The 22,652-nt window shown below is 34.0% G+C and overlaps 2 protein-coding genes across 4 annotated transcripts; one reads left to right on the forward strand and one right to left on the reverse strand.

Annotated features, from left to right (window-relative positions):
• Window positions 1-2,588: 2,588 nt before the first annotated feature.
• Window positions 2,589-11,809, forward strand: LOC110097673 (cell wall protein RBR3). Of its 3 annotated transcripts, XR_003702417.1 has the most exons (4): window positions 2,589-3,033; window positions 8,552-9,871; window positions 10,583-11,129; window positions 11,273-11,809. XR_003702417.1 is itself a non-coding variant. In XM_020824182.2 (2 exons), the coding sequence occupies exons 1-2, from the start codon at window positions 2,935-2,937 to the stop codon at window positions 9,650-9,652; spliced, it is 1,200 nt and encodes a 399-aa protein (XP_020679841.1). In that variant the 5' UTR covers window positions 2,589-2,934; the 3' UTR covers window positions 9,653-10,111. The 3 variants fall into 3 exon arrangements, 1 of the variants encoding a protein (XP_020679841.1); XR_003702416.1 differs by lacking the exons at window positions 10,583-11,129; window positions 11,273-11,809 and adding an exon at window positions 9,945-10,111; XM_020824182.2 differs by lacking the exons at window positions 10,583-11,129; window positions 11,273-11,809 and having other exon boundaries at window positions 8,552-10,111.
• Window positions 11,810-18,262: 6,453 nt separating this feature from the next.
• Window positions 18,263-19,964, reverse strand: LOC110097677 (BTB/POZ domain-containing protein At5g41330). Its single transcript, XM_020824186.2, has one exon. It carries the CDS (start codon window positions 19,791-19,793, stop codon window positions 18,408-18,410), a length of 1,386 nt encoding a protein of 461 aa, XP_020679845.1. The 5' UTR covers window positions 19,794-19,964; the 3' UTR covers window positions 18,263-18,407.
• Window positions 19,965-22,652: the final 2,688 nt, after the last annotated feature.

Consider the following 22,652-nt stretch of genomic DNA (forward strand, 5'->3'; position numbering starts at 1 on the left):
TGATTGAACGACATACAAAATTAGTTTTAAAGCTTATTTTTATCAGTTTATTTTGCTAATCAAAATCGTTCAATATATGCCAAGATATGATTAACAACCTATGCATTTTATGTCAACCCATTTGAAAGTAACTATATTGTAAGGTTCATTTAGGACAGTTTTTTTAATACATTATTTTTTACAGATTGCAATCACGGTTTTTATTTGATCGATATTTTGTGTTATTTTAAAATAAATGTTTGTCCTAAAAACTATTTTTTTATGGTAATTTTCTAAAAATTATTTTTATAAAAATCTACAGCCATCCCAACAGACCCTTAAAATTACAGTTATATTTTGGTGTAGTTTGACCCTACCATCATAAAATTTTTAATGTATTTGATTGATGCTCTTATGTGGCTTCATTTGTGATGACTTTCTTACTGCTTTTTAAAGTAATTTTTAGTTAAAAAATATTTTTATATTAAAAAATTGTTTTAAGAAACAGTAAGAAAGCAATATCAAATGAAGCCTTAATCACTATTGATAAGTTATCATGAAATTATCTTGATCGGGCACGAATCTCGAGGCAAAACCCAACCCGGAAAATTCAAAAATTAAATCCGAGAGCACTCGAACTCCGATTTCAACAAGCTTACAGTCAAACTGAGTGTCTTGGAAATACGAACCCAACAATTCAACTCAATCAGAGTCCAAAAATGTGCCCAAATCAAGGCCCGAAGCGCTGTTGGAAAGCTCGTACCACAATTTGAGTTATCAAACGGTCTCCGATTTTAATGAGTTTATACTCGAATTGAGCGGCTTGATGAGAAGAATCCAACGAATCCAAGATCAAAGAATTCCGACATCACTAAGGCCTTCAAATGTCCAACGAACGGTGCACGATCGAAGGATTCAACATCAACCGTCCATTCGACCACTCCATATTCGCCCCTGATCTCACACCTATTTACAAGTCATGCCACTCCAGAAAAATTATAAATAGAGCCCTCATTCTTCACAAGAAGGGAGAGGAAGGAGGGAGAAGAAGTGGGAAGAGGAATAGAAAGGGGAAAGGAGAATCATCTCATCCTCGACCACCGTCGGAGTTCTTCCCACCGCCCGAATACGTCAGAATTCTACCGGATATTCGGGAAACACCGGGATTTTGCACAACTTTGTTTTAATTCAGGAGAAACTTAGTATAATATGATTGTCCTAACTTGTGGGACGAATCAGCTTCTCGTAATTGATGCAACACTAGTGGAACTTTTCAACCGGGCGTGGCCCCGTGGTTTTTCCCTTTTTCAGGGTTTTCCACGTAAAAATCATGGTGTTCACTTTCTTTTCTGTTTGTGAGCTGAATATTCGTACAACGCTCAGACGTAAATTTGTAAACTCTACCGCCGCTTATATTCTAGCCCGCAACAACTATCTTATTGAGATTATAGGGAACTCAATGAATATGACATGCATGCATTTGGGGTTCTTGAGTTCTTCTATGGACCAATTTTAATTAGATTTTGATTGTGCTTAGTTTTAACTTTTATGTTGAATTTTGTTCATCTTTAAAAGCAAAGCATTTTATTTGTTTTGGATAATTAGAAGAATATGGGAGCTTTCTTTTTCTAATTTAACTTTATAGTTGTTATTTCACATAATTTTCAAACTAAAGACGTTATTATTTATTATATTTTAAATTGTAAAAATGGCTTGTGCATTATTTAAATTCTAGACAATGCATTAAATAGCCACTAGCCAGGTAATTATTATTATTTTGCTCGCTAATGTTAAGGGTTTAAATAGAAAAATATTTATTTTTTATAAGACAAGATAAAATTTGAAGAATACTCTGATGCAAAATACATTCGCAAATTAAATATATTTTGAAATGAATTTAATTAATAAATTATCAATCAAATTTTATGTTATATTATTTCAAAATAATTTAATAATTTTGAATTCTTCCAAATTAAATTTAAATTAGCATTTTTTTTTTTAAATTTTCTCATCCAATCCTTTTGATGATGATGATGATGATGATGATATATATGTCTTTTAAAAAATAAAACAAAAATCAAAATAAATATTTTAAGAAAATAGACAATATAATATTTACATCAACATATTTAATTAAATAAAAATATAATTTCGATAAGTATAGACCAAATCAGCTCAAAATGATTCCTTTAGATTAGGTGAAGCTTCGGAACTTTTGATTTTGCCGGTGATTCGGTGAACCATCCAGTCCTGCCACCAGAATAGCAAAATATTTATGCACGTCTCGTTTATTAAAAAATAAAATTTCCTCTGATGTCCGTTGGATCTCTTTAATAATCGTGTATTATATCAATAAGACAATCTGGAAGCAGAAATAAGGATTTTGTGGTTTTGATCATCTCGCATAATTTCAACGTACATTCATATTGCATGATGTGTGTCCACGTGTATGTGGAAGAAAGAGCCGTGTAAGATAGCAACAGCCATTCCGCACGTGTGCGCACGCGTGCGTGGCTTTTTCCTACTATATTCTTCCCCGTTGATTTGATATTTGGACAATCGATCAGTTAAAGCGGTATTTCTGTAATTTTATTGATTAAGGTGTGGGCATTTGTAACTTCGTCACTGCCGTGCTTGACGCTCATTAGTCTTAAGGGGAACAACATAACTCTCTGAGATTCTTCTTCGAAGTTCACCGCTGCTTCAATTCTCAGATCTTCGAAGTCCGTCTCTTCGAACGCGCTTCCGGCGTCTGGAAGTGTAGGTTTCCGGTGAGGATTATTAATTCTGTTTTGCTTTTGGAAGAAATTCGTGTTCGGAAGCAGTGATTTTGTTTGATTTCCTGGAAAGTGGGAATTGTTCTGTGGTGCATGGGATTGGTCTTTCGAGTTTGAAGATAGGTGGAGCTAGAGGGTTAGGGTTTCTATTTCATGTTCTTTGTTGAAGGGATTAGTGATGAGGGGAGTGAACGGGAATGATAGCGTGGAAACGGTGGTTGCAGCTGCGAACGCCATCGCTTCCGCTGGGAGTCGAGTTCAGCCGGGCTCAATTCGGGTAGGTTTATTTTCTTTGTTTATGTAACTCATAGTTTCAGCAGTTCATCATTTTATTTATTTAGAATAATTGAGAATTTGCTTGTATGTGTTGGTTCTGTTGAAGGAATTGATGATTTTCCTTTTCTGCGTGTTTCCAATTTTATTAGTGGGTTCTCTTTTGGGTGCAAATGTTTGAATAATTGAATTTGTAATTGCGCCCGCTAAAATTGTCTATTTTTTTAATAATTTAAGTAATCTAGTTTGGTTTTTTGCAATCATTTGTTAATTTAGAATCAGAAGGTAGATGGTAGGTTGTACATCATACTGCAAAGTTTTTCCAGTTTTTAGCTTTAGAAATCTTTTAGAACTTTAGTTAAATACAGTGCGGAGTATGGGTTTGCAGTCTTATGCTTTTTTTCTTGATCAGCGAACGATTCAAATGACTGCTTTTGTTGATTCTTTCTAATTAATACTGCAATCACTCCCATGTTTGTAGGGGATTTAGTCTGAAACAATTAACTAAAGTGTTTGGCTCAAGCCTAACGTTCTTTTGTTTTTGTCTTTGGCTTGACATTTGTCTTTGTATTATCTCTGAACTTTTGCGTGCTACATACAAAGTCTCTTTGATAGAGATTCAGAAAGGGACAAAATGTATTGAGAGTGTTGTTTTTAGTCTAGGTGCATCTTGCTATATTTACGTGTTATGCAAGTTTTTTTATCTTTTGTAAATTTTTTTGTATAATACATAAAATCTCCAGTAGCAGATGATGTCAAAGATAAAAAATTTAGAATTAGAATTCTAATGTGAACGGGAAATGGTATCCCATGCAGACTATCATATTTATAATTTTCTTTTGGATTTGTTAGTCATGGATCAGGTTGGGTTTCTTATATGTCAATGGAATTGAGTGAGAATACTTTTATTTAGAAGGCATGCTATGTTTGTTAATGTATAGTAATTACTATGTGTTCTTAAATTTGGTATAAACATAAAACCATGGCAGTTTGCACATGCGGGATGCAAACTAGTCTGAACCTTGCATAGAACATAAGTAGTAAGTACTCACAGATTTAAAATCATGGTTTGCAAGCATCCATTTTATAATATTATGATAGTCTATTTACAGATTTTGCTATATATCAGCTTTCTTGTTTAAAGTTTTGATTTGGATCTGCCACTTTGCATATGGGATATGTTACTGGGGACTATCATTGGATTTGCTGGATGTGATATCTAACTACCTATGAAGAATAAAAATTTCAAAAGCTTTCCATGTTGTATTGGATAAGTGTTAAACCATTTTTGTAATTAACTTTCGATGCTAGGAGAAATTGATTTAATTACAACTACATTTTGATGTATATCATTATCATTATTCACATTTTATGAAATATTAAAATATAATTGTAATTAAATCAATTCTAGTTTTTTTTTAATATTCTTAATCTCTTATGTTATATATATATATATATATATCATACTTCATTATGTGATGCTTTTTAATAAAAAAATTGGAATAATATGTTTTTATTTCATATTTTATATCAATAATGTATAAAAGTAAATATGTCAATGGCGAGTTGTGTCCTATTTTTATAGTTATGTTGTGTCTTTGTATCTATGTCATGTTGTTTTTTTTTTCTTGTGTCGATGTTATGTTCTACAAACAGTAACTATAGAGTATTTATGTAGCGTGACCTATTTAACATTTTTCTCTTTTATACGCAACTTTCTGGCAATATTCTTCATAACACGCTAAAGACATGTTTTATGGCACTTCCCTAGACAATTAAAAATTGAATTTTAGTTTGCTAAATTAATTAGGAATTGATTTATGTCAATCTTGTGTAGTAATATAGAGTTGTAAATTTTATAAATAAATGAGTCGATGTTAGTAAAGGAAGTATCTTTTATTTAATAAAATATCTTATATTCTAGTTTTAAATTTTGTGGGTGCATGCTAGATGTTTTATTCTTTTGTGCGTGATATAATAATGGTTATTTAATTTTTGGGGTACGTTATCTCCGTATTTGTTAGAGGCATTGATTTTCTATACTTGAGTTATATCATTTATTTATTTTTTTTATCTTTATTATTTTGTTATTGGTGATGTAAGAGCATTGATACGGTCAAATTGACAACAATTGAGATTTCATTTGCAGTGTAAACTTTTGATTGCTCATTGATTTTTTGTTGTTCTAATTTCTTGTTGTTTCTTCGTATTTAATCAATTTTTGCATTATCATTTTGGTTCAACTTCATGAATTTTCTAGTTTACATCAAAAGAAATTTAGTTTTTTGTATGTTATGTTTTTTGTTATGAATCCTTATTTTATTTTTTGTGTTTAAAATTCTTTATATCATTTTAGTTGTATTAGAAACCCTAGCCATTTTGTGGGCCTCCGAAAGGATGCTGCATGTGGGGATCAAAATGCAAACGGTACGATCGTATTATCCCGTAGGACAAAATGGTCGTAGGCCTTTACACTCTATGCAAGCAGGCCAATATGAGAGCAGATGAGATCATATATATGATTAACCATGGAGAATAGTGACTTTCACCTACACACCTCAATGTGTAACAATATATATGATCCAATAATTATGAGATTTTCTCCGTTCGACATATTAGCTTGAATGAGTTTTATTTGATGTGGGTGTTAGTTTCCCATTAGGGTAAGCCCCCATAGTTAATTATATCTTAAGCCTTGACCTAAGAATACTCTTGATTAAGAACACTATATTATTCTCTTTAGGATTTGATGCATAAGGGGATATTTATACTCTCATAATCCAAAGGAAGATAAGCTCAATCAGGCTATTCAACCTGCACAAATCACACAAGCACTCGGCTGGACCAAAGAGGAGAAATCAGAAGAAGAGTCATCTCATACCAAGCATGCGTGAGAGAAAGATGGCTGTGATGCCATTGGTGTGACACAGATTTGTGGGATTTACAGCCTTTAAAGAGCGGAGAACCTATCTAACGAGAAGACATGCAATGATATACCTATATCACTAGCCTTTGACCATAAATCTACAAAAGACATAATGTACATTCGATATTAACTCCCACAACCTAAATAATGCAAAACACCGCGATTGGAGTTATAACTTAAGCCCCACTAGGGATTTAAGCAGCCGCAACCTAAATTTATCATCCTGCTCGGAAAGGGGTACCAGCTAAACTCCATCTAGCATCTCAAATGTATGAAGTCCGGTCATATGCAAATGCAAGAGTGCTGGGAGGCGCATAAAGGGAAATGAGCATTAAGCCCGACCATGAATGACACTATGCTATGCAAAGTGAACTATCCATCTATGTTATAAAAGAAAATCTACAGTACATGCTTTGACTTATGACTATGCATGCATGGGTAGGGCCAATCATAATTTATTGATAGTTACTGTGAAGTGAATAAGGCTTGAAATAACAAGTGAGTTTTAAAAAGTGACCCACAAGGGATCATGCATGAGTTCTTGAAAATTTAGTTGATTTTAAATCCCAGTTTCTTTTTTTATCTTGTTTTGACAGATTTTTATTTTATAGTAAATTTAATATCCTAAAGAACATACGTTGACTCCGTTCGAGCCACCCCCAAGCAAATCAAAGTAAAAAACCTATGAAAAACATGCAGTTATAATGCACAATCAAAGTAAACACACCAATCTTCACACAACAAATAATAATTAATGACCATGAATGCAATTGGGTTATGCAATACATCCAGGAAAATAAGAAAAAAGGTAGTTGAGCTTTACCATACATACAACTAAGCCGAGATCTATACATTACTGAATGGTGTGTGGGGTCTTGATCGCTATTCACACATTTGGCTCATGCCTTCTAAAGTATCCTGACACCTACAATGCTTTCCTAACTAAAATTATATTTGAAAAATGAAAATAACATAAATCTCTTATAAAAATATGTTAGCACAATTAAAATAAAAATTACACACATCAAACATTCATAATATAGTTCTTAGGACCACATTCTCATGGGGTTAGCATTCCTCACAGTAACTGTTAGCAAGCATATTTATAATAATTATTTGCGCATTTTTATTTGCCTTTCGGGAATGTGGCTACCTGCATAAGATATATTTATAAAAATCTAACCACTTAAGGGCAAGTGCACACTCATCAATCCTCAAAACAGAAAATAAAGCAACAATAAACAATCAAAGGCAAAAATAACAACCATATCATCATATATGCATAATGCAAAAGAAAGAAAATTGAAAATGTTATCCTTACATTTAATACAATATCTTTTTACTTTAACCAAAAACAATCTAATTACAATTACTTAAAAAGTATATTTTATAAATAGTTTAATTAAAAGTGACTAAAACACCCTTATATTTAATACCATTAACTATAATATTGAATGTTAGGATAAAAAAGTTTCATTTTAAAGAGTTGAGGGACCAAATTGCTCCCTCAAAAGAATTAGGAATCATTTTGGTCCCTCACAAAGAGTTGAGATACCATTTTGATCATTTTTCTCTTAAAAAATATGTCGTGTTAACTTTACTTCTTATTTTAATTTCTGCCTTTGCCAAAATATTAATTTATTTTTTAGAAGGATAGTAATTTTTCCTAATTATTTTATGAATTCAAAGTAGAGTAGATAAGTAGATATGAAGCGAACTACAATAAAGATGTTACAAAGTTAATTACGGATCTAATTCAACATAAAGAGCTTCTGAATATTTAGTTAAAACAAGGCCACGGGCCAGACTGGAACTTATAACCTTCTCCCTAAGAATCATGGCTCTGAGTGCTTTAGTTAGAGCTACTTGGTTTCTCAAAGTATTAATAAAAATTGTTACTCATTAACCTATTGAATTTATTCTCCATCAAAACCTTGGATCATTTAAGGATCCAGTTAAAAGACAAGTATTTATGAGAAAACATAAAAAAAAAAATCGAGTTTGCTAAAATGCTGAAGTTTATGGGCTCTGCTGATACAACTTGTGTCTATGATATCAGTTCGCAACTCCATCTATAATTTATTAGTGAAAAAAAGATTTGTATTCTAGAATCTAGAATTGCTTATTGTTGTTTGATCAGGAGTATGCTTTATTGTCTGTTAAACCAGCCTCTGCTCTTAATAACAGCATAATCCAGGATCTGAACCATTAACTTTATGCAAGTTTTAAAAAGATATGTTTAAGTGATGCCTAATTTGGCAAATGGCTACCATTATGGGTGCTTAACTGGGAAGAAGAATTGACATAGTATATCTTAAGCTAATTTTCTGTGATGACACATTCTAACATATTGGATTGCAAGTGAAGCCTCTATTTTGTAAAATCTAATTATCTTGATTGATACAATATCTTACTTGTTTTTCTTCAACAATAGAAAGAAATGTCTTGCAATACAATAGGTTCTGGGTGTGTCCTCACTGAAAATTAGCTTGCATAGATTATTTTTTCTTGAGTTTAACATCTCTCAATCTATGCCTATTTCCAGATACAAGAAATTATAGTTTATTCAATAATACTTTTTTTTTATTTGTCACAGAGGAGAAGATGGAAGGCTTGGTTTGAGATGTACTGGTGCTTTGGATCTCACGGACAACCAAGTCGTGTCAGTCAATCAGTTCTTGTTCCTGAGCCAACAGAAGGTCCTATATCACCAACATTTGCGAACTCAAACCAATCATCAGGACTAGTAGTTGCTCCTCCTTCCTCACCTTCTTCCTTCCTCCAATCAGAGCCTCCATCCACCATCCAGTCACCTGCAAAATTTTTCTCCCTCTCTTCTCTCGCTTCAAATTCCTATTCGCCTACGGGATCCTCCATCTTTGCCATTGGGCCCTATGCAAATGACACAAAATTAGTCTCTCCACCTGTTTTCTCCACATTCACCACTGAACCATCTACTGCCCCCGTCACACCTCCAGAACCCTTGCAACAAACAACTCCTTCTTCACCTGAGGTTCCATTTGCTCAGCTCTTGTCACCACCCTTTGACTCCAAAGGCAGATTAAGTGAGCCTTATGACTTCCATCCATACCAGCTCCACCCGGGGAGCCCTATAGGTCACCTAATTTCGCCAGGCTCTGTTTGTTCTGGCACATCCTCTCCATTCCCTGATATGGAATTGCATCCTTCAGCTGATGCTTCATTTCTCCCCTCTCCAATAGCTCAACCACCCAAGTTTTTGACTGCTCAAGACTTTACCAAGCACAAGCGTCTCAACGGCCGGGTTGCTCGAGATAATAGTTCGATTCTTGATGGTCGGATCACAGCACTCGAGCATTCTGCAGATGACAGTAAATCTATATTCGATAACTCTGCCGAAAATGAGGACATTGCTTTTGAATTTACAGCACAAGAATTTGCACAGCGGATGAAAAATCAACCAGAAACCTCTTTGGATGTAACCTCAGTGTTTCCCACGGATTTAGAGGAGACAATAGCTGAAAGAGACCAACTTTCACTAAATGGAACCAACCAGAAGTTTATTGAGAAAATAGAACATTCATCTGAGCTTGAAGCATCTAAGGAGTTCAAGTTTAACATTGAGACAGAGAATGGTGACGATAAAGAACTGGGTATTCTTCACTCTGGCTCAGCCTGGAGTCAGCTGAAGTTCGGTTTTGTTGAAAGAATTCATTAATTGAAAACCTGCATCACTATGAACAGATAATGGTGGAAATTGAATAGAGATTTTGGCCTTGGAAGATGGCGATCATGCTGTAAATAAGATTTGGTAGCTTAATAAGTTATTTGTTTTCTAATTGCAGGAGGTTCTGTTCTGCTAATAGCTTCTCTCAACTCTCCATGAAGAATACTGATACTCTGGAATGGTATGCCATGCGTCTTCGAATACAAACAGGTATTTTCTTGCCATCAACATATAAAAGTTTGGTGGCATTGAATTCATCTTCCATATGTTCTTCAATGTATAGTTTACTCTGAAGATGAAAGCAACATTAGCCAATAGGAGTTAGGTGAAATGATTTCTCCAAGGTTCTGTAGAGCAACATCCATTGTATTTTATGGTACAACTTTGTTTTCTTTCTTCAGAAGAATGAGTATTAGCGATCAATTTATCATTAATTTAGATTTTTAAGTATTTTATTAACGTTTATGAGCTTCATTACTGCCATTATAAGTCTATAGTTTAAATTTGCTAAATTTTGCATTTGAATCATGGAAATTTTGTCATGTTTGAATAGGAAATCCATCATAGAAGTCAAAATATGAGAGGGCGTAGCTAAAATATGCATCGTTTGCTATTTATATTTGATAAGAGTTGGGATGACTTTATAATCAAGTGGTAATAAACAACAATTTAGTTTAACAGGACGTCTTTGCTAGGTACTTGGAAAAATATTTGCTCTAGATTATTTCTGATCGTTGGAGTTGAGGTGTCACGATGCATGCGTCATAGATCCCTACACAACAATAGCTGAATAGAAAATTGTCTTCTTAGCTCATACAGTGTCGAATTGCATCAAGATTTGTATCAGTCTTTTGATCATGCTTGATGAAATATGTCCATTTCAGATCATCTATAACACTGATCTTAAGAACATTGATGTAGATATGATGAACTAAATGACATAATTTGGTATGCACTGAGAGTTATGACACTCATTGTCAGGCTGAGGTTCTGTTAGGCCAGCCCCTCTTGGGCCGGTTGAACCGGTCCCTAGTGGACCGGTTTACACCAACAGCCGGCGACCCAAGGTGCTGGGCGGAATCAGGAAACGGAGAGAGAGGGGGCCGGCTGCTACTATGGGGCCCACATGCTAATTAAACTTGCTTTGGAGGGAAAATTTTGAATTAAGGGACTATTTAGGGAATTTGTAATTTTCCTTTGTCTTTAATTAGTTAGTTTGGGAGGTTTAGGATTTCATCTTGAATTTGAATTAGAAATTTGAGATCTCGTGTGCTTGGGCTCTTGTCTCTTGGCTAGAGATTTGGAGAGTCGTTTCTTCCTCTCGAATTGAAGAGACATGTATCTTTTGATATTTTTCTGCATTTATTAGTGGAATCCTTCATTGTTTTCTCAGATTTTCACAGTTTTCTCAACGTTGCTGCTATCCGGTTGCTGTTTTCTTCTGAAAACAGCATTTTTTTGCTTTTGGGTACGTGTTTTCTATCAGGTTCTCCCACCTCCTCTACCATCATGCAGCTCCAAGCATCCCCTACTCTTTCATTCAATCTAGAAATATCTATTACCATCTTTTCTACTTTTTCTTAATATCATTTCCTCTTGTATTGACATCAGCTTTCTGAAGAATAGCATCATTTCCTTCTCAAAGCTAGTTGTTATATGGGAGGGATCAACAGTAGTTCTCAAAAATTGCTTGGAAGTTTTCTGGTAAAAAATCTCTTGAGCTTATCTCTGCATAATTTCTTTTGAGTTGTTACAACAATATATCCTTAACCTGAGAGGCCAGGGGAAGAAGATCATCCATGAAAGCAAAGATCATCATATTTTATCCAAATCATCTTCCATTACAACATCTTTGCTAGAAACAACCATTTCATCTTTCCTTTGAAAGAAAGTCATCAACGATTAGAATCTCAACCTTCTCGTCCACAATATGATCTATAGGAATTCTGAAAGCTCCTTCAAATGATTCTAGAGACTATGAAGAAGTTTGCTTGATCTCACTTCATATTACTTTATATGTTTTGAAATGGGGAGAAATTATAATCCTTAAAAGTTGCGTAATATCAAGATTAGATCTCAACCTTGTACTAGTCATGACAGCCTTAGCAACCATGTTAAATCTAAAAAAACTCATCACTCAATGCTCAAGAGAAATTCGCATAAGGAGAAATCCTTCGTAGAATAAGGTTTCGTTTGTGACAGCTTTCTTATTGTTTTATAAAGCTATTTTTTAGTTAAAAAATTTCTTGAAAGCAGAGAAAAAAGAATGATCTAAAGCTATCCCAAACAAAGCCTTTGTCATGGGAATGATTGGGAGTATTTCAGCTTAGGATCAAAATGTGAAGTCAATTCATCAAATATAGATCACAATTCCTACACATTTATTAAGTAAATCGATGTTATATCAAATTTCATAATAATATGAGGATCATGCATCAAAATTGTAAAATTTACGTCCATCTAACACTTATATTTCAAAAATAGTTATTAAATTTCAACAGAAAAGTATTATGAACTATGATTACAAGGCTACAAATATGTGGGGACTCTTCTCATAACTACTAGGTCACTCATTCTCTTTATTTTCTCTTCTACTATTTAATGAACAGTTGTATACACCAATAACAGGCCACAGTAGAGTTTTTGTCCAGTATATATGCTAATAAGAATTTAAGCTAAGGATTTATTGACTAAGTAGTTTTTCGTATTTAACGAAAAATAATAATGAAAAAGAAAAAAAATGCACTTTGTGCTTAATTTAGTGATAATTATCCTGTGCTTCATTTCTTGGTAAATTATCTACTATAATTTTTAATTAGATTTAAGAAATATATATAATAATGCTTATATTCTCCATCATAATTTGATGACTGTAATTAATATATTTGTAGAGCAATTGGTTCATCTTTGTGGGAAACAATACAACAACAAAAACAATAACATCAAGCATTTATCTTAATACGTGGGGTTGATTACATGAATCATTTTTCACCATTTTGCTATGTTAAAAGTTAAATTATCATTTAAATCTAATAAAGAAATGTCATTTCTTATATTTTATAACCTAATTTTTTTAGGTCTACCTCTATCTTCTTAACATAAGTCAAATCTGATACATCTATTTTTCTAACCGGTTCATCGGAAGGCTGTCGTTTTATGTGACCAAACCACCTAAGACGACTCTCTCTAATCTTATCTTCCACTAGAGCTACTCCAACCTTTTCACTTATATGCTCATTTTGTATCATTTCTTTAAGAGTAAAGCCATTCATCCACCTGAGAATCCTCATCTTTGCAACACTTAACCTAATATTATGCTTCTCTTTTCATGGTCAACATTCTGCACCATAAAGCTTTGTAGGTCTAATCACCATCTTATAGAATTTTCCCTTATATTTGAGGGGGACTTTTCTATCACAGAACAAGCCCGATGCATTCCTCCACTTCAACTATTCAACTTGAACTCAACTAATAATAGCCCCATCTATTTCACCATCACTCTGAATAATAGATCAAGATATCTAAAATGTGTACTCTTATTAATGACTTGATCACCCAAAGTCATAATACCCCCACAAGAACTATTATTACTAAAATTGCACTCTATATATTTAGTTTTAGATCTACTCAAACGAAAGCTTTTAGACTCTAAAGTTGGCCTCCATAATTCAAGTTTACCTTCAACTCCCTTTCTAGTCTTATCAACAAGAAGAATATCATAAGAAAAAAATCATACACCAGGGTACAACCTCTTGCAAATGTCTAGTATGAACATCCATGAATTAAGCAAAAAGATATGGGCTTAAGGCTGATCTTTGATGTAATTCAACTGAAATAGGAAAATACTTGGTCAAACCGCCTTGTGTTTGAACACAAGTAACAACTCATGCTTACATATCCTGAATGACTTGAATATAAGCATTTTTAACCCCTTTCTTTTCTAGAACTCTCCGTAGCACTTCTCTTGGAACTTTATCATATGCTTTCTCTAAATCAATAAATATCATATATACATACTCTTTATTCTCTCTATACTTATTCATCAAATCTCTCAATAATTCTATAGCTTCATAGTAGACCTACCCAACATGATTCCAAATTGATTTTGAGAAACATTAGTATCACGCCGCAATCTATGATCCATATCTCTCTCCAATAATTTTAAAGTATGTCACTTTAACTTAATTCTTCTATAATTCAATCTTATGCATCACATTTATTCTTAAAAATAGGAATCAACGCACTCATTCTTCATTCATCTGACATCTTTTTAGTATTCAAAATAATATTAAAAATTTTAGTAAGCCAATAAATTCCTTCATCTCCTAAGCATTTCACACCTCTATCATATATATATATATATATGTTTCATCCTCCTTATTATCTAATATATAATATAAATCATTGAAAGCTAAAATCTTTGTATAGCATATTACTATCTTAGACTCCTTACATGCCTTTTTATACATTTCTCAATTATCAGAATTTTTACATCTTCAATACTCAACTTAAAATTATGCTTCTCTTTTCATGGTTAAGCACCATAAAGCTTTGTAGGTCGAATCACTATCTTACAGAATTTTCCCTTAAGTTTGATAGGGACTTTTGTTATCACACAACACGTCCGATGCATTCCTCCACTTAAACCATTCAACTTGAACTCTATTAATAATATCCACATCTATTTCACCATCTAAAATGTGTACTCTTATTAACAACTTGATCACTCAAAAGATCTAAGATATCTAAAATGTGTACTCTTATTAACGACTTGATCACTCAAAATCACAATCCTCCCACAAAAGAACAACTATTACTAAAATTGCACTATATATATTCAGTTTTAGATCTACTCAAACGAAAGCTTTTAGACTCTAAGGTTGACCAAGTTTACCTTCAACCCCCTTTATAGTCTTATCAACAAGAAGAATATCATCAACAAAAAGCATACAATAGGGTACAACCTCTTGCAAATGTCTAGTAAGAACATCCATGACTTCAACAGAAAGATATGGGCTTAAGGCTGATCCTTGATGTAATCCAACTGAAATAGGAAAATACTTGGTCAAACCACCTGATGTCTGAACATAAGTAACAACTCCTACTTACATATCATGAATGACTTGAATATAAGCATTATTAATCTCTTTTTTTTCTAGAACTCTATGTAGCACTTCTCTTGAAACTTTATCATATGCTTTCTCTAAATCAATAAATATTATACGTAGTTCCTCCTTATTCTCTCTATACTTCTTCATCAAACCTCTAAATAAATGTATAGCTTCATAGTAGACCTACCCAACATGAATCCAAATTGATTTTGAGAAACATTAATAGCACACTGCAATCTATATTCCATAACTCTCTCCCATAGTTTTAAAGTATGTCACATTAATTTTATTCTTCTATAATTCGCACGATCTTATGCATCACATTTATCCCTCAGTATCCAATATATTATATAAATCATTAAAAGCTAAAATCTTTGTATCGCATATTACTTTCTTATACTTCTTATAGGCCTTTTTATACATTTCTGAATTATCAGAAATTTACATCTTAATATTGTTTTATAATAAATCTTCTTATTTTTATTTTTTCTTTCACATTTTGATTCCACCACCAACTATTTTTACTATTAGGAGTTTTTCTCTTTAATACTCCAAAAAGATCTTTTGTAATATTTTTAATATCACTAGTTATTTTTTTCCATATAACATTAATTTACATGTTCACAAATAAAATCTTAAGATTTAGTATGTTACTCTCAAAAATATTTTTGTTAATCTTTTTTAAATGCCCCCATCTAATCCTAAAATAATATTTTACTTTATTTTTTATTTTCTGTCCCTTTATCATAAAGTCCAAAACTAATAAGTGATATTAGGTAAATAGACTTTCACTTGGAATAACTTTATAATCTTTGTAATTTAAACGATCTATTTTTCTTATAAGAAAATAATCAATTTGAGTTTTACTATATTTTGTACAGTCATGGCTTTTCTGTTCTGTCTTTCTTTCTGTTCAAAAGCCATGTACTGTATTTGTAGATGATTGTTTTGAGGAAAAGAAAAATATAGATGTTTTGTCCCGCTGCATTTGGTGACTTATAGTAGCTCTGTTGTTCTGTGTTTGTGTGTTGTTTTGAGTTAAATATTTGGAAGATTCAGTTCAGAACCAAACTCCAAAGCCAGAACCTGGATAAAAGGTTTTGTCGCGGCCCGGTGCGAGCGGGATCCGTCCCGGATCGGGTCGGGTCGTGACATCTAATCCTAAAATAATATTTTATTTTATTTTTTAGTTTCTGTCCCTTCATCATAAAGTCCAAAACGAATAAGTGATATTGGGTACATAAACTTTCACTTGGAATAACTTTACAATCTTTGTAATTTAAACGATCTATTTTCCTTATAAGAAAATAATCAATTTGAGTTTTATTATATCTATTCTTATAAATGATGAGATGCTCATTTATTTTCTTAAATAAGATATTAGAAATTACAAAATTATAAGCTAAAGAAAAATTTAATGTGATATTTTCATCTTTATTAGTCACTCCAAATTCATTACCACCATGAATGTTTTTAAAATCAACTACATCTCTACCAACATGTCCATTTAAACCTCCTCTAATAATTTTTTTTTCTTCTAGAGGTATCATTTGTATTAATTATTTTAAGTCATTTCAAAATTTTAATTTTGAATCTATATCAAAATCTATTTGAGGAGCATAAGCACTTATAATATTAATAATCTTATTATCAACAACAATCTTCAAACCTATAATTATATCTCTATTTCTATTAATTTTTACAACATTATCCTTTAAACTCTTATCTATAATCATACATATATCATTTCTAATATAGCTTTTATCAGAATATCATAGTTTAAATTCTAAACTATCAATCTCCATAGTCTTCTCTCTAACTCGTTTAGTTTCCTGATTGCGTAGAATATTTATTTTCTTATAAATCATAATCTCTATTAATTTCATTAATTTGCTTCTAAGGATATCTTTATTCCAAGTTCTAATCCTAATTTTAGTTTTATGGAATAGCTTATTTGTCCACATCCGTCCATGACGCGAGAACCCTTGCTTATTTAACAATGCATCCGAGCATCGGTGTAGCGACCCATGCACACTAGGCATTGTATTCATGCCATAGAACACGTCGTTTTCAGGGAACGTCCTAATGCAACATCCCCTTTTTTCTTTCATGACTTGGGACTTGACAATGACAGTGTTATTATAAGATATTATCCGTCATAAGCTATTATCAGACATAGGTGCTGTTATAAGGATAATTTAACATTAATTTTAGCTGTTAAAATAAATAAGTTTGTATTATTAACTATTAACAGTTGAACTGAACGTGTACAACAGCAGCTGGCTTCCATAGAGAGTTTTCGTGCAGCACATAATTGAAGCTGATAAGAGGAGCTTTTCTTTCTGCAAATGTCTTTAAGCTATAAGAAAAAATAATTACTTATTCACTAACTAATAATTAATATCTGGTTTATTAGCTGTATCATACTTATTTTGTTTGACAATTGGATTAATTAAAGTTAAAAATATAGATTTTTTTTAAATAAATTGGCCAAATAGCGACAAAAAAATTGATAATTTTGATATAAATTTGGTGAGATTTGGATTGAAATCTGACATTGAAGAGTGAATTAGAGGGATCCATTTGTCATTTGAGGAAGATATTTGGTTGGAATATTTGGCAGAGTACTATAGATAGTCTTAGTATTTATAATGCATATATATTTTCATACCTAATAGTGAGAACACATATGGCTGACATTGTCACGTTTAGATTGTCAAAGGACCCATATTTATGGGGATCCACCAATCTGATCATTTGTGGGTCCCTTTTTTAATGGGCCCATAATATTGAATTCCTCGACCAACCAAGAATTATAATTTTCTCATATTGGGACTGTTTTTTTATTGCTTCTTAAAATAGAATATTAGTATAAAAAAATTAATTTTTGTACTAAAATTCTAATTTAAGAATCCATAAAAAAGCTATCACAAACTAAAACTTTGTTTGCGACGGCTTTTTTACTGCTTCTTAAAACAGCTTTTTAGTACAAAAATTGAAATTTTAATTTTTGTACTTGAAAGTTGTTTTAAAAAGCAGCAAAAAAGCCGTGCCAACCGAAGCCTGTCTTAGACTTCATTTTGAACGATTTTTTTACTACTTAACTAAAGTAATTTTTAGTTTTTTTTTTTTTTAATTTTGTACAAAAAAAATACTTTAAGCAGTAAAAAAGACTCCCAAACAAAGCCTTAATTTATGATGGACCAAATGCTGATAAATAAGTAAATCAGTGTCATTTAGAACTACCATTTCTGTATTCACTTTACTATGAAGTTACTGTATTCATTCGGTTTACTATGAAGTCATAAACTAAACCTGAATGAGCTTATTACCAGGAATTCTTCACAGTAAGAAATATAACCTCCAAGTTGCCAAAAGATCAAAGAAAGTAAGCACAATTCTTCAAGAACATAAATTCACCACCAATTTGTTCTTTTTTTTAATTTCTCATCATCATAGTGCATACACATCAATCTCAAAAACAAAAAAAGATTGAAAAGGAATCAACTTTCATCAAACAAGAACTGAATAAACAAACATGCTACACAGATCGAAGAAATAATTAAAATCTGATCTCAGATACACAATTTACAAACTGCGGAGGATTGTTTAAGAATCTAGAGTCCCAAACATCATTAACTGCGATCTGAGCTCTCCCAAACCTCAACGCAGCACTCTCCGCTCCTTGCGACGGCCATTCTTTTACCTCCAAAAACCATCTGCAAGATCCTCGCTCCACCCATATCCTTCTCCCTCCCCATCAGATTCCTCCGCATCACCTTCTCCTCAAACTCTGGCGCTGCCGCCATCGCCACCTCGCTCCACATCTCTATATCCCCTCCCCTGCTGCAAAACACCTGCCTTCCTTCGCTCTCAATCCTGCACGCCTTCCCTTCGTTCTTCCCACCATTCCATCTCCCTCCACCAAGCCGAAACCATGGCTCCCCTGCTTCTAATTTCCTCAAATCCGCCATGAACACATCTCCAGAGTTCGCTCCAACCTTAAACAATGCGGATAGGTCGTCGGAGACTGTGACATCCGCAAAGCAGTCATCTTTCTCATTCAGATTGAAAATAGCAGTCGGGGTACCGCCGGCACGGACATCCCATAGCTGGATGTTACCAACAACACCGGAAGGGCCCCAGTGCGAACCTGCCGTCATGAGGAGATTGAGAGATGGAACCCATTTGAGCTTTGTTGCAGGAATAGCTGAATCGAGCTCAGCGCCAAAGATCTCGCGGCGAGAGATTTCGTAAACAGGGCGGAAATCACCGCCTGAGTTGAGGTCAAAGGCAAGTATGGCGCTAGAGTTACGACGGCCGGATTCGTAGCTGGAGAAAAGGAGTTGACGGTCGGCGGCTTCGCAAACGGCTTGGACGGTGGCGCCGGGGGCAGAGGGGTGGGGGTGCCAGTTCAGGGTTTTGACGAGAGTGCCGGAACTGAGGTCGAGGATTTGGAGGCCGGGGAAATCGGCGGCGCCGGCGAAGGCAAGCGAAGAGTTGCGGAGGGAAAGGAGGGAGTCGACGGCGGGAAGGGAGGTTAAGATAGTCTTGCGACGGCGCAGGGAGAAGTCGAAAGATGAGATCTTGGAGCCGTGGGCGGCGAGGAGTTCACCGGAAGGGGAAGCGGAGAGGACGGCGACAGGGTCTCGGCCAGGGAGTGGGAGCAGAAGAGAGCGGCGGAGAGAGAGGGAGGACGAGGATGAGGAAGACGAATGAAGGACGCGGGGATCGATGCCGTAGAACTCGGCCTCAGCTGCAAGGTCCGAGATGTCGTCTGTGGCTGCAGAGGAGGGGAGTCGGCCGGTGCGGAGGAGGGCAAGGAGTGAAGCGAAGAGATCGGGATCCCGGTCGATGAAGGAAGGAGGGGCAGAGAGAAGGGAAGATGATCCCGCAGCCGCTAGGGTTTGTGCAGTAGTTTGGAAGACACGTCCGCCGACGTTAAGGGTTACGATGGAGGTTTCCGGTGGCTTATAAGGGCAGAGGAGAGCTGTGGTAGCCGCGCCGGCGAAGGGTGGCATCGTTCAAAAAACTTTGCCTTGTTTCTAAAATCAAATTTTGCAGATGGAGGAGAAGGAATGGCAAACCCTAGCTTTTATGTGAGGAGGATGACAAACGGATTGGGGAAGGGACGGCCGGTCAAATTGTGTGGACGGCTTGACTCAGTCGGAAAGATTGATGGATGCTTCCCAGTAAGTCTAGAAGACGATTAAGCTCTTCATCAATTATAATTATTTTTTCCTCACAATTATAATTATTTTTTAATGCAAAATCATAGTAGTCATAAATTTTAATATTATTTTATGTATTTCATATTTTATCAAATTTTACTATTACATACACACTAATTAATTAAATTAATATGAGAAATTTTTTATTTGCTCGATCACAAATCTTCAAATAGAACACTGCACTCGCTCTTGATATATGGAAAAATTATTCTGTGCAGACTTAGGACGGAATCTAGGAGGCCAACTAGAACACTTCATATTGTTTTTTTGCTCTGTACTGAGTGACATATTCTTGTTTTTCTCTGAATCTCCTGGTGTCAGCATAGGATAATTTCTCTGATATATGAGGGTCAATTCAACTGTATTGTATTATAGTGCTTGACCGTAATTGATTATCAAAGTTCTTCTTTACGATGCTATAGTTATCGTGATTGCATATTTGTACTCAACATAATACTATAAAATATGTTAATTACTTTTATTTAAATGTTATTTGATACATCTTTCTTTTTGCTTTAAGAAGCAATTTTTTAGTAAAAAAAATTTTAATTCAAAAAGATTTATGTACTAAAAAAATTGCTTCATAAAATAATAAAAAAAATGTCCCAAATAAAATTTTAATGTAATGTAATTGATACTCTTAAGCTATTTATACAAGAAATAAAATATAGATATATTTCTACAATTTAGGATATTATGAGGTAGGTAAATTTAATTTGTTTAAATTTATTCTAATATAATTTATAATTGATATAAAAATTTTCTCTTTATTGTAATTATTTTCTTGTGTTGACTAATTATTAGATCCAAGCGTGTTCAACGTGGTCTCCCTTTGACCAGATATACGCATGGACACCTTTTTTTTTTTTTTTACTAAATTTTCAAATGTCGACTCTGTTTGACTTCTCTTCAAGAGACGAATAAAATAAAAATATTAAAATTTAATTTATTTTTTATTTTCATTACTATGCCACTTAGCATTTGTGTAATTATTATGCAATAGAAATTATCTTCAGTGCTAATGATATTTATTTTAGATATATTAACTATTTTATTAATTTTAATTAATTAAAAATCTCTAAAAGAGGGTCTTAATTGCCGATTGGGAAACAACAGAGGTCCATAACTTTATTTTCTAATAAGATATTTTATTTTTTTAAGTACTTAGAATTCATACATATTTCAAATATAATTCGTATTTCATAAAAAAATATATTGGTTGGACACAAATCTCGATGCAAATATGAATCAGAAATTTTTAAAATCAAATCTAGGACCATTCAAACTTCAATTTCAATAAATTTATAGTCAGACATAATGTCTTGAAGAGACAAACCCAACGACACAAAAATCAGTCCAATTCGAACCCGAATGTATTCAAATCTAGGACCCGAAGCCTATTTGAAAATTTCAAAACACTAATTGGATGATCAAATGATATTCATTTATAACATTCTTATATTCAAATCGAGTGGCTCGATGAGATGAATCCAGCAAGATCATGATCGCCGAATTTTGACATTATTAAGATACTCAAATGCTTGATAAAAGATTCATGATTGGGGGAGTTGATATCGGCCGCTCATTAAAACATTTCCAACATGCCCTTGATCTTTTCCCTATTTACTAGCAATAGCACTTCCAAAAAATTATAAATAGATCTCTCATTCTTCACCAAGAGGGGAGAGAAAGAGGAGAAGAGCTCTGGAACTTGAAGAATCATGAAGCTCCACTTAGATATTATCGCCGACGAATCTACGCCACCAGGCCACCTTTGATGAATCTCTGAGTGACAATGATTGTTTAACCTCCATATGGAAGCCACAAACGGTCCTTCCGACCATCGTCGCCCGATACGATTCTTTAGGCCTTAGTCGCCCACCAACTAGCATTTCGACAAACGTCGTCAAACTACGGTCATTCAGACCACCATCGTCCAACTACTATCCATTCGATCGTTGTCGCCTGACTACGATCCTTCTGATCTCAGTCGCCCGCTGACTACAGTTCTTCTGATCAGCGTCACACGACTACGGTCTTTTCGATCTCAGCACCAGCCGACTACGATTCTTCTGACCATTGTCGCCCGAATACAATCCTTAAGACCTTAGTTGCCCGCCAACTACGATCATTTCAATCACGGTCGCCCGACTACAATTCTTTCAACCACTATCGCTTAACTATTATCTTTTATGATCTCAGTCGCCCACTAATTAGAATCCTTCAGACCACTGTTGCTCAACTATGATCATTCCGAGCAAACTATAGTCTTTCCAACCACCGTCGACCGACTACAATTCTTTTGACCTCCGTCGTCCGCCACCTATGATTCCTCTGACCACCGTCGCTCGCCGATTTCACCATTGCCCGCCAACTATGGTCCTACTGACCAAACAAACATGTCAACGCTGTCTTAAGAACTACTCCCATGTAATGAGTTATATACAATGTGTATTTACTATATTGAACCAAGGCCTATCCCAAGGAAAGGACATCATTTGCAATCAACCATCAATACTAGTGGATTCTTTCAAATTGGGTCATGCTCCATGATTTTTCTCACTTTTCAGGATTTTTCACGTAAAAATTTTGGGGTCTCTTATGAATACTGCACCCTTTTCTTTTATTTGTTTGTATGATGGATCTTCG

This window comes from Dendrobium catenatum, unplaced genomic scaffold, assembly GCF_001605985.2.
Source record: "Dendrobium catenatum unplaced genomic scaffold, ASM160598v2 fragScaff_scaffold_1338, whole genome shotgun sequence".
NCBI classification, from domain to species: Eukaryota; Viridiplantae; Streptophyta; class Magnoliopsida; order Asparagales; family Orchidaceae; genus Dendrobium; species Dendrobium catenatum.

What these genes read in the sequence shown, in the direction of transcription:
- LOC110097673 (XM_020824182.2), top strand. Translation starts at nt 2,935, where the DNA reads ATGAGGGGAGTGAACGGGAATGATAGCGTGGAAACGGTGGTTGCAGCT. An exon ending in TTCAGCCGGGCTCAATTCGG is followed by an intron (nt 3,034 to 8,551) that starts GTAGGTTTATTT and finishes TATTTGTCACAG; the next exon opens with AGGAGAAGATGGAAGGCTTG.
- LOC110097677 (XM_020824186.2), bottom strand. Translation starts at nt 19,793, where the DNA reads ATGCCACCCTTCGCCGGCGCGGCTACCACAGCTCTCCTCTGCCCTTAT.